At 45.7% G+C, this 25682-nt stretch overlaps 1 protein-coding gene across 5 annotated transcripts in view; it reads left to right on the top strand.

Annotated features, from left to right (window-relative positions):
- The window catches only part of NSD2 (nuclear receptor binding SET domain protein 2), a 158159-nt gene that overhangs the window by 74014 nt on the left and 58463 nt on the right, over nucleotides 1-25682 (top strand). For all 5 annotated transcript variants that reach the window (XM_089510936.1, XM_089510935.1, XM_089510934.1 and 2 more), the window contains 3 exons: nucleotides 17264-17392; nucleotides 21599-21722; nucleotides 22399-22599. In XM_089510936.1, coding sequence (XP_089367062.1) covers nucleotides 17264-17392; nucleotides 21599-21722; nucleotides 22399-22599 — 454 coding nt within the window. The remainder of the gene's footprint in view (nucleotides 1-17263; nucleotides 17393-21598; nucleotides 21723-22398; nucleotides 22600-25682) is intronic.

Below are 25682 nucleotides of genomic sequence, written 5' to 3'. Positions count from 1 at the left end.
AGTAATGACTCAGGACTGCACTCCTATATAAGTGAATTAAAGAGACTGATCACACATGGGTAGTTGTTTGAAGCAGACATTGGAAGAACTACTCAACACCTACTTTGTCTCACTCTTCTCACAAAAGGAAAAGGGTGTTCAACATGAGGAAAATGGAACAGATGATGCATAGGGGAAATGAAGCACAGTATAGGTAAAGAGTTAGCACAAGAATAACTGGTTAATCTAAATTAAAAGCCTCCAAGGCCAGATGAACTAACAGGGTCTAAGCAGTTTACAGCTATAAGTTAATTGCCCCCAACAATCTGGATACTCATTTTAGTGACCTAGGAAGGATGCAAGATTGAGTCAAGCGTGAGCCCTTTCTCTGGTATTGAACTCGCAAGCTTATGGTTTTGAGTGAGTGGCTGCAGTACAGGCATTTAATCACTGCACCACCAGGGCTCCTAAGCAGAGACTGGATGGCCATCTGTTGAGGGTCTTTTCATTATGTATTCCTACATGCAGGGGGTTGGACTTGATGGCCCTTAAGGTCTATGATTCTGTCTTGCCAGCCTTGTGAGAAAATGCAATGTTCTGCAAAGAGAGCACACATTGCTTCAGTTTCCCTCACCATTTTTCCTTCAGTGTCTCATTTAATCAGCGCAGCAAGCTAGAGTAGGATTCTGCATTAACTGTTTGACCTTTCTGAAGATAGTCAGTCATCAAAATGCTTTCCTCATTCTGAAAAACTGGTCATTCTTCCTGGTCTCTGCGAAGCACACAAATGGATTATTCTGCGCCTGCTCAGCAATTTTGGATCCTTCTAGAATTGCTAGGGAAGACTTTTTGGTGGAAGCTCCGCCCACCCTCTATATAGGCTCAGCGTCTTCCTGTCCTTCTTCAGTTCTTTTTGTCCGCCGCATGAGCAGCATGCGGAACCTCGTTTGGAATTTGCTCCTTCTTTTCACTTTCGATTTTGACCGTGTTTTTGGCTCTGACTTCTCTTTGGATAATGATTCCACTTGTTTTGGACTCTGATTACCGGTAACACTCGGCTTGTTTGACCATTCTCTCATCTCCTCCTTCAAATCTCCATGATGTCTTTGCACTCTTTTAAAAAGTGCACGGAATGTGGAGGGAAAATTCCCAGCCATGACGGACACTCCTTGTGCCTCGTTTGCCTGGGCGAGGGTCACATCACCGCGACTTTCACCCCACTCCACAAGCCAGGAAGAATAGGGAGATACGGCTGCGTTTTATGCTATATGCACAAATCCTTAACCCTCCCTCTGAATCTAGGGTCCCTGCCAAGGCTCCTGCTGCCAAGGGCAAACCCTCTTCTTCTGCCTCCGGGTACCCATCTTCCTGGGGAAGAGAACGAGCTTGCAGACAAGCTGAGCAGAGCTCCGGACTCTTGTCACAAATGGCAGCTCAACCCTCACGTTATCCACCACCTTTTTCCCCTGTGGGGAATGCCAGACAGCGACCTTTTTGCCTCCCACCTCAACTTCCAATGCAGCCATTTCTGCTCCAGGATCCCATCTGTTCAGTTCCGAGGAGATGCCTTCCTCTTCCGCTGGTCTAGCAAAAGGTTCTATGCCTTTCCTCCCTTTCCGCTGATCACCAGGTTGATAGCCAAACTCCGGACAGACCGCTCTGATGCCATCCTCATCACCCCTTGGTGGCCAAGGCAAACATGGCTTGCTCCTCTTCACCTCTCTGACAATCGGTTTCGACCTCTGCCCCTCCGTCCTGACCCTCTGCAGTGGTCGAGTTCGGCACCCCGACGTCAACATGCTCCGTCTCATGGCATGAAGGATTCTGCCCTGACCGCCCTCTCGGTTCTGGTCTGGAAGGTCATTTTGGCTTCCCACAAGCCTTCCACTCAGCATTCTTACGCTCTCAAATGGGCTAAATTTTTGGCTTTCTTAACCAAGAAAGGACTCTCCCAAAGAAGTCACCATTCCTATTGTTTTGGACTTCCTCAATTCTTTGTCAAACTCTGGCCTCTCCATCTTCTCCTTGAGATGCTACCTCGCTGCTATCTGTGCCCACTACCAGTTTTTGGTTGCAATCTCCAACTTGTCTTGGCAGCCCTGTCTGCCTCTCTGTTCAAACCTCTTGCTTCCTGTGACTTCAGGCTCCTCACCTGGAAGACGGCATTTTTGGTCACTCTGACCTCAGCACGCCGAGCCAGTGAGATCTGTGCTTTGCTTGCCTACTCCCCTTATTTGAAATTCTTCAAAGACAAGGTCGTTCTTCGAGTGGACATTTCATTTCTGCCTCAGATAGTTTCTATCTTTCATCTCAATCCAAGATATCGTTCTCCTGATGCTGGCCCTGAACCCGACCACTGACACCTACCACTGACTCCATTCTCTCGATGTCAGGCAGGCTCTGGCCTACTACCTCGACAGGATTTTGTTCTCTTGGCATTCTCCCAGAATCTTCATCTGCTACTCAACTTCCAAACTGGGACTCCCGGTCACACCGCAACATTTTTCTAAATGAGAGTCCTCCACTATCCATCTTTCCTATGAACTGTTTGGGAAGACTCCCCCTGGTTGAATTAGAGCTCATTCCACCAGGGTGGTAGCTACATCCTCTGCCTTCCTGTCTGGAATCTCATTGGAGGACATTTGCAATGCTGCGGTTTGGTCACAACCTTTGACCTTTATCAAGCACTACAGGCTTGATACCAGACATCATCATGAAGCAGCTTTCAGCAGAGCTGTTCTCCTCTTCGGCATACACTGAGGTTAGTTGATGCTATTAATAATTGACACTCACACTGTCTTTCCTGGTTAAAATCTTTTTATTGCCAGGACACTCCCTCCTCCTGGGATTGATCAGCTTGACAGTCTAACCTATTTGTGTGCTTCACAGAGACCACGAAGAAGAAGGACAGGTTGCTTACCTGTAACTAGTTCTTCGAGTGGTCATCTGTGAATCCACACAAATTCTGCCCATCCTCCCCTCTGCCATGTCCTGCGCTTTCTTCCTAAATCTGCTCTTTCGGCTGACATTTTGAACTGAAGAAGGGCGAGAAGACGCCGAGCCTATATAGAGGGTGGGCGGAGCTACCACCAAAAAGTCTTCCTTAGTGATTTCAGAAGGATCCGAAATTTCTGTGCAGGCGTAGAATAACCCATTTGTGTGGATTCGCAGATAACCATTCGAAGAACTACAGTTACAGGTAAGCAACCTGTCCTTACCTTTCCTACTGACCTTTACATCTTGAAGTGTTTTGGCTATGGAGAACTTGAGTGCTGCCACTGCAAAGACTTGTTTGGTCTCCAGATAATATAACTATATTTCATCAATAGTGATGAATAGTTGCAAAAAAATCATTCAAAATTCTGCAAAATCAACTTGGAGATTTCCACTCAATGTCATTCTGATCAAACATTTTGGCCCCTGCTTGGCTGACGCTTTTCCATCTCCAAGTGCTCATGAATTGTAAACCCATTCCTAGGATATCTCTAGTGTCTCAGCAGTAGTTTTAGCTGATGCCAAAATCAGGTCATGAGCATGCTCAACAGTTTCAGGAGTTGACACTGAGGAAGGCCTCCAAGCCCTTATTGCATCTTTGGTCTCACTGAAATTTGTCATGCCATTTCTTCACAGCTGAGCATGATGGACATTTGTCACTCAATGTTTGCATCATACCTTCATGGATTTCCTTTGGAGGAAATTCATGAGGGCTTTGAATTCAGCACTTGTTATTCCACACTTTTCATTGATGTGGCTCTATCAGTGACCTAAAAATGAGAAATTAAAACTATAATCTTGTAAACTGGCAATTTACAGTGCAAAAGAGTAGTCTTTCAAGGTATAATGACAAAATTATACTCTGCTTTTGGGAAGTGGGTCGGGCAGAGAACTTTTCCAGATCCTTGCATAAAAAGTATGTATTCGTTCATCTATTTTATTCAAGACGATTGTGTTATCTAAATTAAACTGTTTATTTATTATTATTTTTAAGGGGGGGGGGTTAATCACAGGTACTTAAAATTACCAAGGCAGTTGAACTCACCTTTGTAAACAGTACTCCAGCAAATGGAATAATGTCATATGCCTTGCTACAGAGATGGTTAAGACTGACAATAGAGGGGCATTGTGGTAAAACTGTAGAATAAATGGACTGCTGTTTGGTTTAAAAATCTGTGAGATACCCTTGAATCTCAGTACAGAAGGGGTTTTAGTTATTCACATACCTGATTCAAACATCAGTGGGTGCCTTATATAATCCTGATGGACCATTCAGATGTGTTTTGGTTCTACTTTGGCATGCTTAGCTCTTTCTTTATATTTATCCAACTCATTCTGTTGACTTTGCACATTCCTGGAGTCGAATGCAGATGAAAGCAACACAAAACTAGATAACTGTAGAGAAGGCAAGACTCATCAGCCTTAACCTCATCTTCTTCATGACTGTGGTGTGGTATCTATTCTGTACAAGATTCAAGATGTTCAACCCCACTTAGGTCTCTTTCATGTCTCCATCATTACCCACAATACTATATATGTCATCTAGTCAGCCTCATCAAATATACTACAACCAAACCCTTCTGTCCCAAACACATTCCAGGCAACCAGCCAGAGACTGATTGCTTCACAGCAGAAAGCCAGCAGCTAATGAACGAGCAGAGTCACAGTATAGTTTACAGTTCAACACTTTTCTTTATTAAATAGAAGCAATGTCCAAGTCAGGTAATGGCATCCAGAGTCAACACAGTCAAGCATAGAGTTAAAGAACACAACAGGGAGCCAGGTAGGTCAGATAATCTCCAACAACTTCTGGAGGGCAGGTCTGGCAACGTATAGCTCAGCAGCTCATCACAGCTGCTGCTTAATTGCTTCCTCTGAGACCTCCTCAAGCTCTCCCTTTGTTGTCTCTGTTTGGCGAAGGTATTTAGGGGTAAGTGATCTTCTATATCTGAATGTGCAGGACTCTTGCAAAGTTGGTATTGCACTCTGGTCTGTCTCTGAGATGTGTGGCTCTGGAACCTTCTGCTCTTGTTCAGCTGCAGGTCCCAGCAGGTCTACTGGTTATGGAAGTAGGGCATGACCCTTTATGACACAGAGGGCAATAGTAACAGCACATCTGTCTTACTTGACAATAGACAGCTGTCTAAGTGGTAGAATACCCCAAATGGAGGAAGAGGCATCTCAGATCCTGTCAAATATGAGATTTAAATGAATTTAGAAGTTCTCTTATCGTTCCTTGCAATTCTCAGATTTAAGCTCTCTTCCCGAATCTTGCCACTTATTCTTCCAAAATCATCATCTTGTGTAGATTTGAAAAGTTTAGCAAAGTGAATATTAAACAGTTGGATGAATAAGGTTGTCTAGTAGATGAATTAAGTGTTTTATGTTTGCTATCTTCCTTGTAACAGCTGCGTATTTTTCTATTATTGCAAATAGAGAGCTGGATCAAAAGATTGTGGATTACCTTACACTACCTAGTAAATTCATAGCTGAAGTAATTAACTGGGAATTCCCTAGTCCATAGACTTCAGTCACTATACAGACTGCTCCTTTACTGGCCGTGAGGTTGCTGTTGCCCCAATCTGGCCTTTGGAGAATGCAAAAAGGAGCCACAAAAAGCTACTCCTTTTTGTGCCCTCCAAGGGGCGCCATAGCTGCAGTGGTGCGGCTTTATGACACCCCTTCAGTGCTACCTTGTGGGGATGCATCATGATGGTGTGCACCATGTGGACCAGCACGTGCCAAAATGGTGCCCTGGGGCGGGGTTAGGGCATCCAGCATGCGGACACTGCGGTGTAACTCTGCCCACAGGCCAGCACAAAGTGCCGGTCTGTATAGGGCCTTAGTCACTACGCTACAGCAGCTCTCTGTTATTAAATTCTGTATCTGCCACTTCCCTTCAAGCTATGTTTCTGAACCTTTGATATCTAAATATATTTAGTGGGAAATTATATGAAAAAGAATACATAAACAGTAATGAGAATCGGCATAACAGACTCTAATACTGATTTGTAGTCACAGTCAAAAGTAGTATGCTTTCAATATTTTCTGAAACTTGGAGAGTTGTTGATGAATTCAGTAGTGAATTTGTAATTCTTCGTGGTCGCTGCGAATCACACAAATGGTTTTTATTTGCACATGTGCAAACTCGGCACCTTCTAGAATCGCTAGGCAAAGTTTACTTTGCAACATTCTGAAACTTTTTGGCGGTAGCTCCGCCCATCTCGATATAAGCCCCTAACGGTCCCAAGCCTCTCCAGTTCTCTTTGTCCACTGCGCTAGCAGCTTCAGAGAACGGTTTGTGGAATCGCTATTCTCCAAACTCCTGATCGCCTGATTTGGTACAAATTGGTTTTGACCACGCATTGTCTGACTATCCCTTTGGACTCTGTCTAAGTGATTGATGCAGATCGATTAGCCACTGGCTTGTTTGACTACTCTTTCATATTTTCCCAACAAATAATGTCAACATTATTTGTTGGGGAAAGACAAAAGAGTAGTCAAACAGGTCAGTGGCTAATCGATCTGCATCAGTCACTTAGACAGAGTCTCGTTCGACTTCCTTTAAGCGGTGTGTCATTTGTGGGGGCAAAATCCCTCGCCAGGATACCCATGATACCTGCCTCCTGTGTCTGGGTAAGGGTCATAATGTGGCCTCCTGTCCACAGTGCAAATAACTGACCCCTCAAGCCCGTAAAAATCGGGATTCCTGCCTGAAAGCTGCACTCTACCAACAGGCTTTACAGCATCCTGTGGAGTTGGCTGTGTCTAGCAAGGATAAGGATAATGATGCAGCTCAGAAAAAGGGTGAATCTGCCCAAAAGAAGGGTGATAACCCCCCTCCCCAAGTCTGTAGGTGACCATCACTCTCCTAAGACTAAAGAGAAATCTTCCAAAGACAAATCTACCAGAAATGGCCAAAAATCTGACCGTGATAAGTCTGACCGATTGGGGCTCCGACCCAGATTTATCATCTAAATGCTCCTCTAAACGCAAGCACCAGGATGAGGACACTTCATCTTCCATAGAGCACCACTCGGCTTCATCTTTTCCTTTGGGGGAAAAATCTGATAAGACAAAGCATCCTGCCTTGGCATCCCTCAGTGTGGACCCGACTCAAGATCGTGTGGCTTGTCTCCCACCCGAGTACAAGCGGTTGCTCTTCCTTCTCGAGAGCCTTTGCCTGAACTTCAGGTGATCCAACTCGATCTCTGCTCAGAATGCAAAGGTGAAATCCGTGAGCCTGATCCTCCGTCTTGACTCCTTCTGCGACCATAGTTGACCGGCCCCAAGAGCCTTTGGAACAAACTTCGGCTTGCCCTGACAACCGAACTGGAGATCCATCCCGAACCTCAACACCATCCTATTGACCGTCAAGATGACTCTATCTTTGATGAATTTTCTGACCTGGTTTATGAAGAGTCTAAGGCCTATTATATGCCTGTAGACATTAATGAGCTCTGAAGAAATTTGGCTGCTGGAGGCTGTTCTTTACCTTCAATTCTGTCCCAGCCCATATGATCTACAACTCCTAATCCTCCACCGGTAGCAACCCGATGTGAGTCTTTACAAGATCGACCACTTCCTCGGATTCCATCTGATGTTTCTTCCAGGTCATCCAGAGCTACTCGATCCAGGTCTTCTTCATCCGACCACTCAGTATGCAGACCTTCTCCACTTCCATCTCTTGTGATTCATGACAATGCCTCATCTACTGACGATGTCAAGACCTTCGCTGAACAGGTCATAAGGATGTCCAATGCGTTGGGTCTTGAGCTTAACCACAATGAAGAAAGCTCACTGGACCCTATTGAACAACGCATACATGGCAAGGTGCCAACTCCACCATCCATTGCTTTTCTTCCAATCTTGGATGATGTGGCCGGCATCATCTAAGAGTGCCCAGCGATCTTAGATGATGCCAGCCATGTCGAAAAAGATAGATAACCTCTATCGAATTACTCCTTTGGCATCTTCTTGGCTCTTTGAACCCCCACGTCCCAATTCGGCCATTGTAGAAGGGGCCCAGCAATCCTTTATCCCCTATTCTCCTGCAGACAAAGAAGCTAAGAAATTGGATGGTATGGGAAAGAAATAATACGCTGCTGCAGTTCTGGACCTTGAAGTTGCATATTATGCAGTGTGTATGGGTGCCTACCAACAACAGATCTGGCATAGGATGCTTTCCATCATTGATGACCTCCCCGATGACAAGCGACTCATAGCCCTAGCTCTACACGTTGAATCTCATGCTTTGGGAGCACAACAAATTAATTCAGCCCGCCACTCTGCAGATTGTGCAGCAAAGGTCTTGTCTGGATCCATGCATTATGCCGCCACGTTTGGTTGTGAGCTTCGAATTTAACTTTCCAGGCCAAAACATTGATTGAAGACATGCGGTTCTACAACACAGGCTTGTTTAGGAAGGACACCGATGAAAAGCTAAACTTTAAATATAAAATAAGAGCTGCTGCCAGGCGTCACCCTATGTCCTCTATTTCCTTCCCAAGGGGAGGCTCCAGGCGTCGGTATGGAGGTCAGTGTTTGGGTTACTCCCAGTCCCAATACCCGTACTGCCCAAACAACCAGCAAGACTGTCAGTACCCCAGTCAAGATCAGGGCCACCAGAGATATCCATCTCAATCGTCCTCTTTATCTGGCCGTCAACAACCACTACAACAGCGTTATCGTCAGGGCTTTCATAAGAAGACCTCTGACCAAAACAAAAAACAACTGTGATGTTCTTCAGCGCGTTCCGTCCCTCCTCCCTTTAGTGATAGGCTAGCCCATTTTTACATCTCTTGAGCTATGTTAACTACTGACTCTTGGGTCCTTTCCATCTTCTGCAGGGTTTAAGGAGCTCCAACCCACCGGAGCTGTTATTTCCACCTCCCCCTCAGACACCTTTCTCGACAAAGTGTGCACTTTGTTAGCTAAAGGGGCTGTTGAGCCCATCACCTTATCTTGGGCCCGTAGTTGTTTCTTTTCCCATTATTTTTTGGTGCCTAAGCCCGATGGATCACTTTGGCCCATTTTGGACCTCAGACACCTCAGCTCTTATATTTGTTATCTTTGATTCCATATGATAACATTGTCTTCTATCTTACCATTGCTGCAGAAGGATCAATAGTTTGCAACTCTGGACTTGAAAGATGCATATTTCCATGTCGGAATCAGACAAGACCACAGAAGGTTTCTGGCTTTCATGATAGGCTCCAAGGCCTTCCAGTTCAGAGTTCTTCCGTTTGGCCTCTCCACAGCACCGAGAGTCTTTACCAACTGCATGGCACCGGTAGCGGCTCACCTCCAACAGCGAGACATTGTGGTCTTTCTCTACCTCAATGATTGGCTCTTTGTTGAGATAGGACTCTTGCTCCAAAATATTGATTTCACCCTATCCTTGTTGGACTCTCTCAGCCTTTTAATAAACAGGGAGAAGTCCCGTTTGATTCCCTCCAAAGAGGTCAGGTTAATCGTCACAATCTTAGACTCCGAAAAGTCCCTTGCATACCTACCAGACGACAGGTTTCAACCAGAGACTGCCTAGCCCACAGAAGGATCACCGCCCAAACCATCCAAATTGCACTGGGACATATGGCTTCAACTACCTTTGTCACCCAGTTTGTGCACGTCCTCTTCAGGCCTGGTTCCTCTCAGTCTTCAACCCTGCCACCAACCGTCTGGACAGGTGGCTGTTGGTACCAAGACCAGTGGTCAGGACATTGCATTGATGGCTAGATCCGGACAATGTTTGCAAAGGCCTGCTATTTCGACCACCACAGCCACAAATAATCCTCACCACCAACCCTTCCTTAGAAGGATGGGGGCTCATTCTTCAAACCTGACGGTAAAAGACGAATGGTCTCCTATTGAAAAGTCCTTTCACATCAACATTCTGAAAATGCTAGCTGTGGAAAAAGCTCTCAGGGCATTCGAAACCCTACTCCAAGGTCAGGTGGTCGTCCTGCTCATGGACAACACTACCATGATGTATTACTTGAACAAACAGGGAGGAACCAGGACCCCAAACCTTTTGAATATTACCCTCTGAATATAGGACTGGTGTATAGCCAGGCAGTCTATCCACCTGCCAGGAGACCAAAACATGTTGGCAGACTAACTCAGCAGATCTTTGAATCAGTGTCATGAATGGCAGCTCCACCCCAAATGGTACAGACCTTGTTCTCCAATTGACACCCGAAATCGACCTATTTGCCACTCATTCCAACAGGCAATGTCACCAGTTTTGCTCCAGGACTCAGTCCCCAAACTCCTGAGGAGATGCGTTTCTTTTTCATTGGTCAGGAAGGTTTTTGTACGCCTTTCCACCTTTTCCCTTGATCATGAGAGTCATTGCCAAAATGAGGGGCAACAGCGCAGATGCCATCCTCCTAACTCTGTGGTGGCCAAGACAGCCATGGTTTGCACCACTGTTCCTGCTGTCCCAAAAGGAATTCTACCGACTGCCTCCCCACCCGGACCTTCTGACTCTCCACGAAGGCCGAGTCCGTCACCCTGACATGGACACCCTCCTGTTGGTCGCTTGGAGGATCCACCCCTAGATAGCCTACCAGCTTCGGTACAGATGGTTATCCTGGCAGCTCAAAAACCTTCCATTATATGCTCCTATTCCTTTAAATGGAAAAGGTTAAGGAAATCATCTTGTCCCATCTAATGTCTCAGTCTCTGTTGTTTTACAATTCCTTATGTCTCTGGCCAGTGCAGCTTGGGACTGTCCTCTCTTCGAGGTTACTTGGCCGCCATCTGTTCTCATTACCAGTTTGATGGCAGGCGATCCTTCTTCAAACAACTCCTTTATCAAAAAATTTCTTAAGGGCTTTACCAATCTTCACCCTCCTGCATCGGTATCAACACTGTCTTGGAGCCTTGACCTGGTCCTCGCTTTCCTCTCAGGGAAGCCCTTTGAACCAGTGGCCACTACATAGCGGAGATTACTTTCTTGGAAGACAGTCTTCCTTGTGGCCATCACCTCCACTCGCCAGGCAAACGAGCTTTGTGCATTGATGGTTGACCAGCCCTACTTATCCTTCAACAAGGACAAAGTGGTACTCCGGCCCGACATGTCCTTTCTCCCTAAGATTGTGTCATCCTTTCACATGGGACAGGACATTATTTTGCCCACTTTGACCCCAAACCCGACTTCTGACAATAAGAGACGATTGCATGTACTTGATGTTCGTCGCACCCTAGCCTTCTTTGTAGAGAGGACTTCAGTTTCAAGGCAATCTCAGAGACTGTTCACCTGCTATTCGAAACCAAAGCTGGGACTCCCTGTCTCTTCTAAACGTTTCTCTAAGTGGGTGACTTCCATTATTCATCTCTGTTATGAACTGTCGGGCAAGGCTCCTCCAGCTCGGATTCAAGCTCATTCAACAAGGGCGGTAGCAACATCCTCTGCCTTTTTGACTGGGGTGCCCCTGGAGGATGTTTGTAAGGCTTCTGTATGGTCCCAGCCATCAACTTTCATTAGACATTACAAGCTGGACACCAGGACCAGGCATGATGCAGCCTTTGGGAGGGCAGTATTTCTCTCTGCATTGTACTGATTGTCTATGGTTTGTGTTATGAGGCTTGCTTTTGAACATCTGTCAAGTTTAATCTGACCGATTCGTGCTATGATTCCATATTTTTCTTAAATTAATGACAGGACAGTTACACTTCCAGTTGAAAGTTTATTTTGTCAACTTAATAAATAACAACATATTTGGTGGCTTATCACCTTTCCAATTTAATCTACGATGGCCTCTGATTGGCCGATATTAAGAGTTGTTTGAATAAACATAACCTGTTGAACCTTTACAAATTATCCTGACACTGTCCTCCACTGACTAAAGCTTGTCAGTCTAACCAATTTGTGTGATTCACAGAGACCACGAAGAAGGAGGACAGGTTGCTCACCTGTAATTTTTCGAGTGGTCATCTGTGAATTCTCACAAACCCCACCCATCCTCCCCTCAGTTGTGTCCTGCTATTATTAACTTACTCTATCACTGCTATGCGGTGTACTTATGGAACTGGAGAGGTGCGGGACCGTTAGGGGCTTATATCGGGATGGGCGGAGCTACCGCCAAAAAGTTTCAGAATGTTGCAAAGTAAACTTTGCCTAGCGAATCTAGAAGGTTCCAAGCTTACTGCGCAAGCACAGATAAAACCCATTTGTGAGGATTCGCAGATGACTACTAGAAGAACCACAGTTACAGGTGAACAACCTGCCTTTCTCTGTTACAGAACAAATCATGGCACAAACACGTACAAAGATTTGTTCATATTATTAACATTTTGTGTGTAATCTTGTTAAAAGTGGTTATGGCTGTTATGTTATGTTGTATGGACTATAATCAGGCATGGGGATTCAGCCTCTGTTATACTTCTCCTGAAGACGCAAGTGTGCACTTCAAGGGTACTCCTGGACTCAACTCTGAACCTGGAGGTCCAGGTCTCTGCAGTGACCAGGAGTGCTTTTGCACATTTAAAACTTGTACGCCAACTGTGCCCATTCCTTGAAACATTGGATATGGCCACGGTGGTACATGCCTTGGTTACATCCCATTTGGACTACAGTAACACGCTCTACTTGGCGCTGCCTTTGATGAGTGTTTGGAAACTTCAGCTGGTCCAAAGAGCTGCAGCAAGGTTGTTAACAGAGGCAGGTTATAGAGATTACACAATGCCCCTATTGAAACAGCTCCTCTGGCTGCCAGTTTGTTTCCAGGCACAATTCAAAGTGTTATAAAGCCCGGTATGGCTCATGTCCAGGCTATTTGGCAGACTGTATCAACCTGTATGAGCTGGCCCAGGGTCTGAGATTCTCAGGAGAGGCCCTTCTCTCTGTCCCACCACCATCACCACGCCTCCTTCCTGCTGGACTTTGGGCCAGGGGCCACGCTGCTGCTGCCGGGCGGCTCTCTCTGGGGTGTCGGAGGTGCGCAGCTGTGCACCGCCCCGGGGAGGCCGCCCACGGACTGTTGCAGGACTCCGCTTTGTTTTTCGCTGCGGCCCCAAGGCGGCTCCGGAGGACCAGCTGGGGACACCTGGGGGGAAGGCGGAGCGAGGGGCGTGTCGGTGGCAGTGACACGCTAAAAGCCAGCTGCCTGGACTCCTCCTCCACCACGCCTCCTTCCTGCCGGACTTTGGGCCAGGGGCCACGCTGCTGCTGCCGGGCGGCTCTCTCTGGGGTGTCGGAGGTGCGCAGCTGCGCACCGCCCCGGGGAGGCCGCCCACGGACTGTTGCAGGACTCCGCAGCGTCACAACAGCGCAGTTGCTCATCTTTGCAGGATTAAGGAGGCTGTGTAGATGTTAGCCTTAGAGCAGGGGATGCCTGAAGTGGCTAACCTCTGCTCTTTCAATTGCTGGGGAAGGGTGGGGGGAGGTTATGGATGCGGGGGATGCATGGGCTGGGGAGGGGGGGATAACATCGATACGAGCGGAGCTCCCATTGAGGTAGTGTGGGGCAGGGGGAGGTATGGCGGTGGGAGAAGGGACTTGCGTTCCAGGGGAAGGCGAGATCGATGCGTCATATCTATCTCTCCTTCCTGTCCCCCTCCCAACCTAAGGGACCTGAGGGTCACTCCAACCGTGCCACAAACCCTGTCACTGCTCCTGTGCAATGCCAGATCGATTAACAACAAGTCCCACATCCTCCATGATTTGTTGGAGGATTATAGTTGCGATCTGGCTTGCATTACCGAGACCTGGCTTGGGCCTGAGGGAGATGCTGTGTGGGCTCAGGCCCTGCCTGCTGGGTTCTCGGTGAAGGACCAGCCCAGGTTAGGTGGGCGGGGGGGGGGTGTGGCCTTGATACATAGGAACACCTTGTCTCTCACCAGGAACCACTTCCGACAGACTTCCTATATCGAGTGTATTTACTTGACCCTGAAGGCTAGGGACAGTCTGGGGATTCTGTTGGTGTACCGGCCACCCCGTGCGCTAACGGACTCCCTTAACGAGCTGACACAGCTGGTCGCGGAGTTGATGCTGGAGACGCCCAGGCTACTTGTCCTGGGTGACTTCAACATCTCCCTCACGGCCAGCTATGTTCCATCCGGTGCGGCTCGGGAATTCATGGATACCATGGTGGCCATGGGCCTGTCCCAGCTGATTTCGGGTCCTACGCATTTTGCGGGTAATACTCTTGATTTGGTCTTCTGTTCGGAAGCGGAAAATCCGTGGGCGGAAATAACTAACATTTCCCCCCTGTCATGGACGGATCATTTCCTGGTGGAGGCAAAAATCAAGGTCTCTACCCAGATCCCTCCCGGGGATGGTGGACCTATTAGGATGGTCCACCCTCGAAGGCTGATGGAACCCAAGAGGTTCCAGGAAGCTCTAGAGGGATACATGGTTGGAAGTGACGGCGACTCTGTTGATGCCCTGACTGGTATTTGGAATACCGGTCTCTCTAGGGCTATACACACTATCGCTCCCAAGCGCCCTCTCAGACCCGCTTCCAAGCGTAAGCCCTGGTATACGGAAGATCTCCGGGCAAGGAAGCGGGAACTGCGACGGCTAGAGAACCGTTGGCGGAAACACCTTCGCTTAGACGACAAGGCTCTCCTAGACCAACTGTTAAAGGACTATGGAGAGGCGATACGAGCAGCTAAGAATTCGTTCTATGGTGCTCGTGTTGCGTCCACGGAGTCGTGTCCGGCAGAGTTGTTCAGAGTAGTCAGGGAGCTAACTCAGCTCCCTCCTGCCCTGAACCAGATCCTTGAACCTTCTAAGGCCTGCTGTGACCAATTTAATAACTTCTTCGCGGATAAAACCTCTCGGATAAGCGAAGATCTTAACGCCGACATTAGAGCAGAACCTAGGGTAGAGGCGTCCAGAGCCTCCGTGGACTTCATTAAACTGGATCAGTTTGAGTTGGTAAGTACCGATGATGTGGACAAGATCCTTGGAAGTGTTCGGAAGACAACCTGCTCTCTCGATCCCTGTCCCTCATGGTTAGCGGCTCAGGGGGGACCGGCAGTAACGGGTTTGTTACACCGGATTATTAATACATCCTTGAGGGAGGAGCAATTTCCATCTGATTTAAAATTGGCCATTGTAAAACCTTTACTAAAAAAGCCCTCCCTCGACCCCCTGTTACATAGTAGTTATCGGCCAGTCTCGCTGCTACCATTTTTGGGGAAGGTGATCGAGAGGGCGGTTGCAATCCCTCGACCCCCTGTTACATAGTAGTTATCGGCCAGTCTCGCTGCTACCATTTTTGGGGAAGGTGATCGAGAGGGCGGTTGCAATCCAGCTTCGATCGATCTTGGATGAAACGGATTATCTGGACCCATTTCAAACTGGCTTTCGGGCGGGTTACGGGGTTGAGACGGCCATGGTCACCTTGGTCGATGATCTCCGTCTGGGCATCGACAGGGGAAGCGTGTCCGTGCTCTTGGACATCTCAGCGGCTTTCGATACCATAGACCATGGTATCCGTCTGGGGCGCCTGGCAGAGGTGGGAATCGGGGGCACTGCGCTCCAGTGGTTCCGGTCCTACCTCTCTGGGAGGTTCCAGATGGTACAGCTGGGAGACGTGTGCTCCGATAAGAGGGCCCTCATAACTGGGGTCCCTCAAGGAGCCATTCTGTCTCCCATGCTTTTTAACATTTACATGAAACCGCTGGGAGAGATCATCCGGAGACATGGGGTGCGGGGTTATCAGTACGCTGATGACACCCAAATAGTTTTCTCTATGTCTCCGACTGATGCAGTGACTGAGGATGGCGTCTCTCCTCTCGTGGCCTGTCTGGAGTCAGTAATGGGCTGGATGAGGGAAAACCGACTCAGACTGAATCCAGAGAAAACGGAGGTACTTGTGATAGGTTCCCCTGGTCCAGGAATGGCGGTGGTTCCACCTGTCCTGAACGGGATCACGCGTCCTGTGAAGGACTCCGTGCGCAGTCTGGGGGTGCTTCTTGACTCGTCGCTTCACCTGACAGCTCAGGTGAGTGCGACGGTCAAGAGCACCTGTTATCAGCTTCGGCTTATTCGCCAGCTGCGCCCATACCTGGCCCAGAGGGACCTTGAAACTGGTACATGCTCTGGTAACCTCGAGACTGGATTTCTGCAATGCACTCTACATGGGGCAACCCTTATACCAAACCCGGAAGCTACAGATGGTACAGAATATGGCAGCCAGGCTGATCACTGGTACTTCCAGGACAGCCATATTACACCAGTGCTAAAAGACCTGCATTGGCTGCCTATTCGCTTCCGGGCACAGTATAAGGTGTTGGTGATTACCTATAAAGCCCTAAATGGCTTGGGCCCAGGATACCTGAAGGACCGCCTCTCCCCATACATTCCGCCCCGCACCCTCAGAACTTCTGGGCAGCAACTACTTAGGGTCCCAGGGGCCGGGCTGACCTCTACAACGAGGAAGACATATTCCATCGCCGCCCCGGCCCTATGGAACACGCTGCCCACAGAGCTCCGCTTGGCCACCTCCCTGGCTCAATTCAGAAGGGACTTAAAAACCTTCTTATTCCATGCTGCATTCCCCGATTGAAGTTCCAGCTGGCCTCCCTTCCTCCTTGTTGGCAAGAAGGTTGGCTAACGGGGTTTTTTTTTAACCTGTTTTTATTGGGTATTTGTATAATTGATTGTATTGATATTATGTAACTTGTGACATTATTTGTTTTTATTATGCTGTTCACCGCCCTGATCTTTGGAAGGGCGGTATACAAATAAAATTTTTATTATTATTATTTTTATTATTTATCACAAGAACGGTTGGTGGGGACAGGGAAGAGGGAGGGCCTTTAAGTATTTTAAACACTTTTATCTTTTTAATATATTTTATTTTTATGCAATCTGTTTTAATATTGTCATTATCAACAACAACAACAAAATATGTTGTTGTGTGGCTGACTTTAGGTGATCCTAAAATGATCCTCTTGTGGGAATTTTTTGGCAAGATTTGTTCAGAGTGGGTTTGCCCTTTTCTTCCTCTGAGGCTGAGAGAGTGTGACTTGCCCAAAGTCACCCAGTGGGTTTCCATGGCCATTTGGGATTTGAATCCTGGACTCCAGAGTCTCAGTCCAATACTCAAACCACTATTCCACACTGACTCTCAGAATATGAAATATCATTGATGAGGCATTTGATAGCTGAGTCACAAATATTTATTAGCAGTGGTGGTCGTATTTTGTGGAGTAAAGTCATTTTTTTAAGTTGGTAGTAGAACATGTTAGACATGCAGATGTTCTGGACTTTTGCAAATATGATTATGTTAAGCAAGAATGCTCTTTTTTCATTCATTCTGTTTTTCTTTAGATCTCAGATAGCCAAGGAGATGAGCGGTCAGAATCTCCCTTTGAAAGTGCTGATGAGGCACTAGCAGAAATGTCTCAGTCCAAAAAGACTGACCGAGGAGCTGCAGCAAGAAAGGAATATGTTTGTCAGGTAAGAGAAATCTGTTAGAACAAGGTCTTGATACTAGATTAAAATGAAGAAACCATCCCTTCTTCACAGCACCATACCTGCAGGAGTGGGCTGTTCTGTGTCCCAGCAGGGACAGAATGGAGGGTAGAGTAAGGCTGAACTGTGGAACTTCAGTTTTAAATCATGTTAACCCCATTACCAGAGCTAAGAGCAGTTACTTGAGGCCTTAAGAGAGATAGCATGAGAAAGACTGAGATGAGAGATTAATGAAACACTAAGCTTTATATCTACTAATTTAATTTAATTTAATTAATTTATATCCATCCTTTCTCCCAGTGCAGGACCCAAGGTGGAATACAGCACTTTAAAAACACAATTTAAAACCTCTTAATATAAAATGTACAATACAGTTCAACTAATTTAAAAACACAAGTTAAAAACACAAGTTAAAACAACATTAAAAGGCATTTAAAACGTGATGAAATTAAAAAAGAAACAAACACTACACCTCTGTCTGAAATCTCTATCTACTGTCACCAAATATTCCTCAAATAAAGAGTCTTCACCTGCTGTTAGAGAGCAGGGAGGAGACAAACCAGGTTTATCCTTGTCTTTACGAGACGTTTCCAAATGCTTTTGTAACTTACATGGACACATACTCTCATTGGAAAGTGTGGTCATATATATCAAACACATAGGTCTTGTGAAGTCTTGTGCTGACAGAATAAATATTTAGTCAAGATACTCGACTGAGTATTGTTGACATTTCTATTTTGTGAGGGTAGCCATGGAGTATCTAAAAATAAAAAACGAAATCCAATGCAGATGCAGACTAATTTTTCGTATGTTTTGCAACTACAAAATAATAAGATGACTTATCAGAAATAAAATAGCATTAGAACATCTGAACAAAGAGAAATGAAAAATTATAACTGATCCTGATAGTTATTTACGTTGAGAAGCAACTGAACATAGCAACTGCAAATGGAATGGGAAACACAATGGCTAAAAATACCTGAAGATTACCTTCAGAACTCTTGCATGCTGCAACATATCTCCTTTTGCAGTAATATTTGCACAGAGAAAGAGCGTCCTACACACTAAAACTGCTGTAGCCAGTGGGAGGGAGAAGGAAGCGGAAGCAACTTTGAAGCCAATTATGCGTGGCCAATCACTTTTCTCCTTTCTTTTCTTAGTCACTTCTCTGTTTTCTTCCCTTCTAACTTCCTTCTCTGGCCCTGTAGTCTCATGGTGTGCCCCCCCCCCCCCAATTTATGAGATTTTCACATGTGGCCCCTTTGGAATGTCCTAGGGCCTCCCATGGAGCCGTATGCTCCCTGGTTAAGAAATGCTGCATAAGTGAATGTATTTCCTCCATGACAATACAAGTTATCACCCAACTCAGAAGAGACAAAGCCCAGTGCATCTTGATCACTTGGTGGTGGCCCAGGCAATGGTGGTTTCCTCCTCCATCATCTTTCTAGCAGGACCTTCCTTTGTGTGCCCGTTTGACCGAATCTCCTTACATTCAGCCATGGAATGACAAGACACCCGGACCTTCCCATGCACAAACGAAAAGCCTGGAATATCTTCCTTTAACCTCCCTCTTGTCTCTGTAGAAGTGCATTCTTCAAATGACCCATAGACCATCCATGATAAAGTCATTCATGTATAAATGGGACACTTTCTGCTCCTTCTTCCACTCCAGGAATGTTCCACCTGACCCAGCAGACATTCCACATGTCCTGGAATTTCTGGCATCCTTAGCTGACAAGGGTTTATTCCCCTCTTCAGTAAAATGTTATCTCTCAGCGATATCATGGCACTTTGAGTAGAATGGGAAAGCATCTTGTTTTCACAGTACCATAGCATCATAGAGTTGGAAGAAACAAGGGCCATCCAGTCCAACCTCCTGCCATGCAAGAAATCACAGTCAAAGCATCCCTGAAATATGGCCATCCAACCTCTGCTTAAAGGCCTCCAAAGAAGAAGACTTCACCACATTCTGAGGAAGTGTGTTCCATTGTCAGGAAGTTCCTCCATTGAGCTGGAATTTGTTTTGTGTAGCTTGCATCCATTGTTCTGGGTCCTGTTCTCTGGAGCAGCAGAAAACAAGCTTGCACCCCTTCAAATACATAAACACAGCTTCCTAAGTCTTTCCTCATAAATCATGATTTCCAGGCCCTTCACCATTTTGGTAGCCTTCCTTTGGACACGTTCTAGCTTGTCAACATCCTTTTTGAATTGTGGTGCCCAGAACTGGTCACAGTATTCCAGGTGAGGCCTGATCGAAGCAGGATAGAGTTGTCATTATTATATCCCTTGATCTAGACACTATATTTTTTTTCATGCAGTCTAAAATCGCATTGGCCTTTTTAGCTGCCACATCATACTGTTGACTCATGTTCAACTTGTGGTCTACTAGGACTCCTAGACCCTTTCACACGTAGTCTCCTTAAGCTAGGTATCCCTCATCCCATATCTATGTATTTCAATTTTTTTTTTTGCCCTAAGTGCTGTACTTCACATTTTTCTGTGTTGAAATTCATCTTGTTATCTTGGCTCAGCATTCTAATCTATTAAGGTCTTTTTGAATTTTGATCCTGTCCTCTGGGGTATTAGCTACTCCTCCTGATTTGGTGTCATCTGCAAATTTGATAAGCAGGCCCTCTATTCCTTCATCCAAGTCATTAATAAAGATGTTGAATAGCACTGGGCCCAGAACAGAACCCTGTGGCACCCCACTAGTCACCTCTCTCCATGGTGAAGAGGAGCCTTTGGGTTCGGCTGCTCAACCTAACAGTTGTGTTGTCTAACCCACATTTTACTAGCTTGTTCGCAAACAAACTTGTTTCCTTGTTTGTCTACCAAAATGGTAATTTTATCAAAAAAGGAGATCAGATTAATCTGGCATGACTTGTTTCCCAGAAACCCATGTTGACTTTTTGTGATTATGGCGTTGTTTTTTAAGTATTCACAGATTCTCTTGTTTAATGATCTGTTCTAGTATCTTTCTTGGTATTGATTTTCTTCAACCCATGATCAAGAGCTTCCTCAAAGGTTACCAAAACCTCCACCTATCAGTCTCCCCCCCTTCCCCTTCTTGATACCTTTGAAAGTTTGTTGTGTAGAATAACTGTGAAGTCGAAGGCTTTCATGGCCGGCATCTATAATTTTTTGTGGGTTTTTCAGGCTGTATGGCCATGTTCTAGAAGAGTTTGTTCCTGACGTTTCGCCAGCATCTGGCGATGCCAGCCACAGATGCTGGCAAAACATCAGGAACAAACTCTTCTAGTACATGGCTACATAGCCCGAAAAACCCACAAAAACTATAAAATAACTCTGCCAGGTTCAGACTCTCTGTGAACAAAGATAAAATATTTGAAAAGGATTATTGTTTTGAGAACAATGTGTGTACTGCAAAGTTGTTTTGAGAAAATATTTGCCCACCAAATTTGAGGAGGGTAGAGACCAAACAACTGTTTTGATTTTGGAGGGTGGGGGTGGGGGGTGGGGGTGGAGTTAGAACTTGCTATTGTTCTTATTTGATGTATTTATGCTAAATTGTCAGTCCTAAGAAGTCTTCCTAGATGGATCTTTCCCTAATCTTTCAATAAAAGATTTCTGCTAACCATCAGAAGAGTTTATTGAGTATGGGGAGGGATGCTGCTAGTACTTGATAATTTACTGGATGAAGCATTTAAGGAAATTTCTTAGACTCTTTTTCTGCTACAGCAGTCATAGCATGGTTGTCAAATTTTCTCACAGTGCATTTCCAAATGGGTGGCTTCTACTATCTTTTCAGCCTACCAGACTGCCAGGAGACCAGAACAGCAAGATCTGTCTCCACTTCATCTGCATTCTAGTCTGGTGTGCCCCTTCAGACTGTCAGGCAGCCACTCACCTGTTTAAAGAACTGAGTAAAGATAAGGAGAAGTAGGAGAATGAATAAAAAGGAAAATGATCTCAGTAGAATTGTCTTATGAATAGGTATGCATTCTGAATAGACACAGAGCACCAGGTTGCAGAAGATTTTCAGTTGTCCTCATTGAAAAATTAAATAGGTTGGTACATTAAATGATGTTGAATGTGACGCTCAAACTAGGATGAAATAGAAATGTAGTATTCAACATGTCATAAAAAAGGGAAAGGAAATGTGGTTGATAATGAGAGAATCAATTCCCCTGTTTTGGTACTTTTTAATGTTGAACTTTTCTACTCTCGAAGGTCTGTGAAAAGCCTGGAGAGCTGCTGCTTTGTGAAGGACGCTGTTTTGGTGCTTTTCATGCAAGCTGTACTGGCCTCTCTGGAAAGCCCTCAGGACACTTCATTTGTACTGAATGTTCTTCAGGCAAGTTTGTTCTGGTCCACAAACATATTACATACCTTATTGGTGTGTGTTAGTTTATAATTTGTCACGATAAAAGCTGCAAACTGATTTTATTGACAAGAGGGATTTGGAGCATAAAATAGATATGAGCAGTTGTGGAAGTCTAGGGTTTCACATCCCCCCACAGGAGACCTTGGAGGGCTGTACCCTCCCACTGCACCTGCTTCCAACAAAAATAATTACTATTTTTGCCCCCAAATGCCTTGTAGGGGGCATTCTCACCATTTTTGGAAGGCTATCAGGGCTCCTACAGGGCATGTGCCTGTTTTGAGGCAAAAAAAAATTGCAAACATTTGTTTTGATCCCAGGGCACATGATGGAAGTGTCCTCTGCACCACATAATGGTAATTTTAGAGACTATTTTATGCCTGGGAGCCACAAAAAATGGCCCTGGTGGCCATATGCAGCCTGTTGACAACACTTTATAAACTCCTGATCTAACAGAATAATAGAAGATGTGTTATAGATGAAGTACAGCTGAAAAGTAAACTAGTACAATATTAGTATTATTTGATAGTGTATTTTTATTTAGTAACACATCTTCAATTTCTGATATTTATTTTATTGCTTATATGTCAGGAAATGAATGGTTTTTAATCTCCTAAAATATTCAACTTCTGTTTTAAATTTTTTATAGGTTTTCATACATGTTTTGTGTGCAAAGAGAAAAAATCTGACGTGAAACGCTGTATAGTGTCACACTGTGGAAAATTTTACCATGAAACCTGTGTGAAAAAATTCCACCTGACTGTATTTGAAAATAGGGGCTTTCGATGCCCTCTCCACAGTTGTATCAGTTGCCATGTTACTAATCCTTCAAATCCCAAAGTTTCCAAAGGTATTCATTTTCTGTATATTTTCACAATTGTAGTTTCTGAATTTAGTTACTGTTGCAGTGCAAAGTGTAATACCATTTGTCTTGTGGCAACTCCTGGTAGCCTGAGAGGGTTAGACACAGGAAGTGCCTTGTTTTTATTGTTTATGCAGCTTTGTTCACAGTTGCTCTTCCTTGTGCTGTAGTCTTTGTGAAATTAATTAATTAATCAATCAATTAATCCATGTCCCACCTTTCTGGAATATGGAATCCAGGGCAGTTTATAGCATAACTTAAAACAAAATATAGTTAAACTTAGCACAAAAACAAACCATTAAATAAACAATCTGATAAAATATTTAAAAAATTAAAAATAACCTTAAACCATAAAAGATAAAAATGCTTCACACCCAATTAAAAGATCCTTCTGCAACATCCAATTTAAATGTTAAGGCCTATGTAAATAGAAAGAGGGGGAACTTTGCTTCCCACAGGAGGTTATTTCACAACATAGGATCAGCCACCAAGAAGATTTTCTTCAAGACCCATTCTGCTCCAGTGGACAAGGTGAATAGACACCTTACCATTTTTGGACAGCACTTCTACTCTTTGGCTGCCCTTTCTGCTAAGGTGGATAACGTGGAGGCTTGCATGGGTGCCTACCAGAAACTGTTGTGGGATAAGATGACTGCTTTCATCCCCTTCTTGCCGGAAGAACAGAAGGCAGCTGCCCTTTATTTCTACACAGAGGCTGTCCTTGGTCATCCAACAAATCCACTCAGCTAGGCATTCTGTGGACTGTGCGGCTAAAGAGATGTCAGTTCTTGTTGGGCTCCATCGCTATGCTTGGCTCAGATCTACTGTTCTCACAGATGAGGCTAAGAAGTGTATTGAAGATCTGCCTTTTGAATCATAGAGTTGGAAGAGACCACAAGCGCCATCCAGTCCAACCTCCCTGCCATGCAGGAAATCACAATCAAAGCATACCCGACAGATGGCCACCCAACCTATGTTTAAAGACCTCCAAGGAAAGAGACTCCACTGCACTCCGAGGAAGAGTGTTCCACTGTCGTACAGCCTTTACTGTCAGTCCTAATGTTGACATGGAATCTCTTTTCCTGTAGCTTGCATCCATTGTTCCGGGTCCTGTTCTCTGGAGCAGCAGAAAACAAGCTCACCTTTTTTGTGGCTAAGTCTGACGAGTCTCTGGATCCATTGGGCAAGGCATGCCTTACAGGCAAGAGGTTGGGTGTCACCGATCAGAAACAACAATACCGGAAACAGCAGTGGCACCCATGGCCTGCCTCTTCCAACTACTCCAGTCCTCTGTCTGTGGCCCCTACTCCATACAGGGACTCTTCTCAGCAATCCTCTCGAAGGCCCTACAGGCAGCTCTATCCCCAGCAACAACAACAATCTTCCAAGAAGTCTTCATCCTCCAAATTCATGTTTGACAGATCTATGGGGACGACACCATCATCTTGTCCAATTCCTCCAAACTTTCCACTGCTGTCTCATCATTTTTCCAGACTTCGCCACTTTTACAACAACTGGTGTTGAATCACCACAGATATCTGGATACTTACCATTGTACGTTTGGGTTACGCCATAGAGTTTGCAAGTACTTCACCTCTAGGCGTCTTTCGCTCTACTCCATCTTTCCCTCCTCTCCTAAAGGAGATCACCTCCCTTTTCAACAAAGGTGCCATTCAATCCATCCCAGAAAGATGCAAGATGGACAGTTATGTCTCCAGGTATATCACGGTGCTGAAAAGAGATGGTGAACTTCCCTCTATGCTCGATCTAAAGTGTGTCAACCACTATATCACACCATGCAAATTAAGGGTGGTGAACCTTCAGTTGATCCTCCCCTTTCTCCATCAAGGGTATTGGTTTGCATTGATTGACCTGAAAGATGCCTACTTTCACATCGCCATCAGAACTCAGCACCGCAAGTTTCTTGCTTCACTTTTGACAGAGATCTTTAGCAATATACCGTCCTACCCTTTGGTCTCTCCACCGCCCCCTGTGTGTTTACAAAATACATGGCAGTGGTCATCTCTCACCTTTGCATCCAGGGAATCAAGATTTTTTCCTTATTTGGATGATTGGTTGCTGGTGTCATCCTCCCATACACAGTTGTTCTGAGATGTCCACACCACCTCTCTCTCTCTCCTCACTGACTTGGATCTCACAGTCAACCCCTCCAAGGCTGTCTTGGAACCAATCAGGGTAATAGAGTATATAGGAACTTCTCTGGACTCTGTTATGGCTCGTGCCTATCTACCCACCAGAAGGGCAGAAGCCCTTTGGACTCACCTTCACTCTGTTTTCTGTATGCACTGTCGTACAGCGAGGGACATTCAACACCTTCTAGGCCTTATGGCCTCCACCTACTTGGCACGCCTAAGATTCTGGGCTCTACAAGAATGGTTTCACTCTGTGTTCGACCACCTCAATGACAGACAGTCCAAGAAGCTGTCACTCCTTCAACATGTTTGTGCCTCTCTTTGGTGGTGGTTGATCCCCAGGAACATCCTCGGGAATGCCCTTTCAACCTCCACAACCCTCCAGGGTGGCCACCACGGATACATCCATGACGGGTTGGGGCCCACTGCAAAAACCTCTGTGTACATGGCCTCTGGTCCCCTTCCAAAATGAAAATGCACATCAATGCTCTGGAACTGTTGGCTGTCATCAGAGCCTTTCAGTCTTTCGAGAACCACCTCTTTCAGAGCTGTCCAGGTAGTAACAGACAATACTATCACGGTCTGTTATATCAACAAACAGGGTGGAACACACTCCCCTGTTCTTCTTCAACTTAGTCAACAGCTCTGGACATGGTGCCATCAACATTCCATTCACCCAGTGGCAGTTCATCTGGCAGGCAAGGACAATGTCTTAGCAGACTCCCTCAGCTGGGACAGGGTTCTTCAACACGAATGGACCTTGTCATAGGAAGTTTTCCATCCCATTGCTTCATGGTGGGGAACACTCTCCCTGGATCTTTTTTACCACTCCAGAGAATGCCCAGTGTACGATGTTCTGCACCAGAGCGGGCCGAGGGGCAGGCACCCTAGGTGACACTTTCCTTTTGTGGCCAAAAT

This window comes from Sceloporus occidentalis, unplaced genomic scaffold, assembly GCF_023333645.1.
Source record: "Sceloporus occidentalis isolate IW3139 unplaced genomic scaffold, rSceOcc1.0.p SCAF_2, whole genome shotgun sequence".
NCBI lineage: Eukaryota > Metazoa > Chordata > Lepidosauria > Squamata > Phrynosomatidae > Sceloporus > Sceloporus occidentalis.
This window is presented reverse-complemented; position numbering and strand designations above follow the sequence as displayed.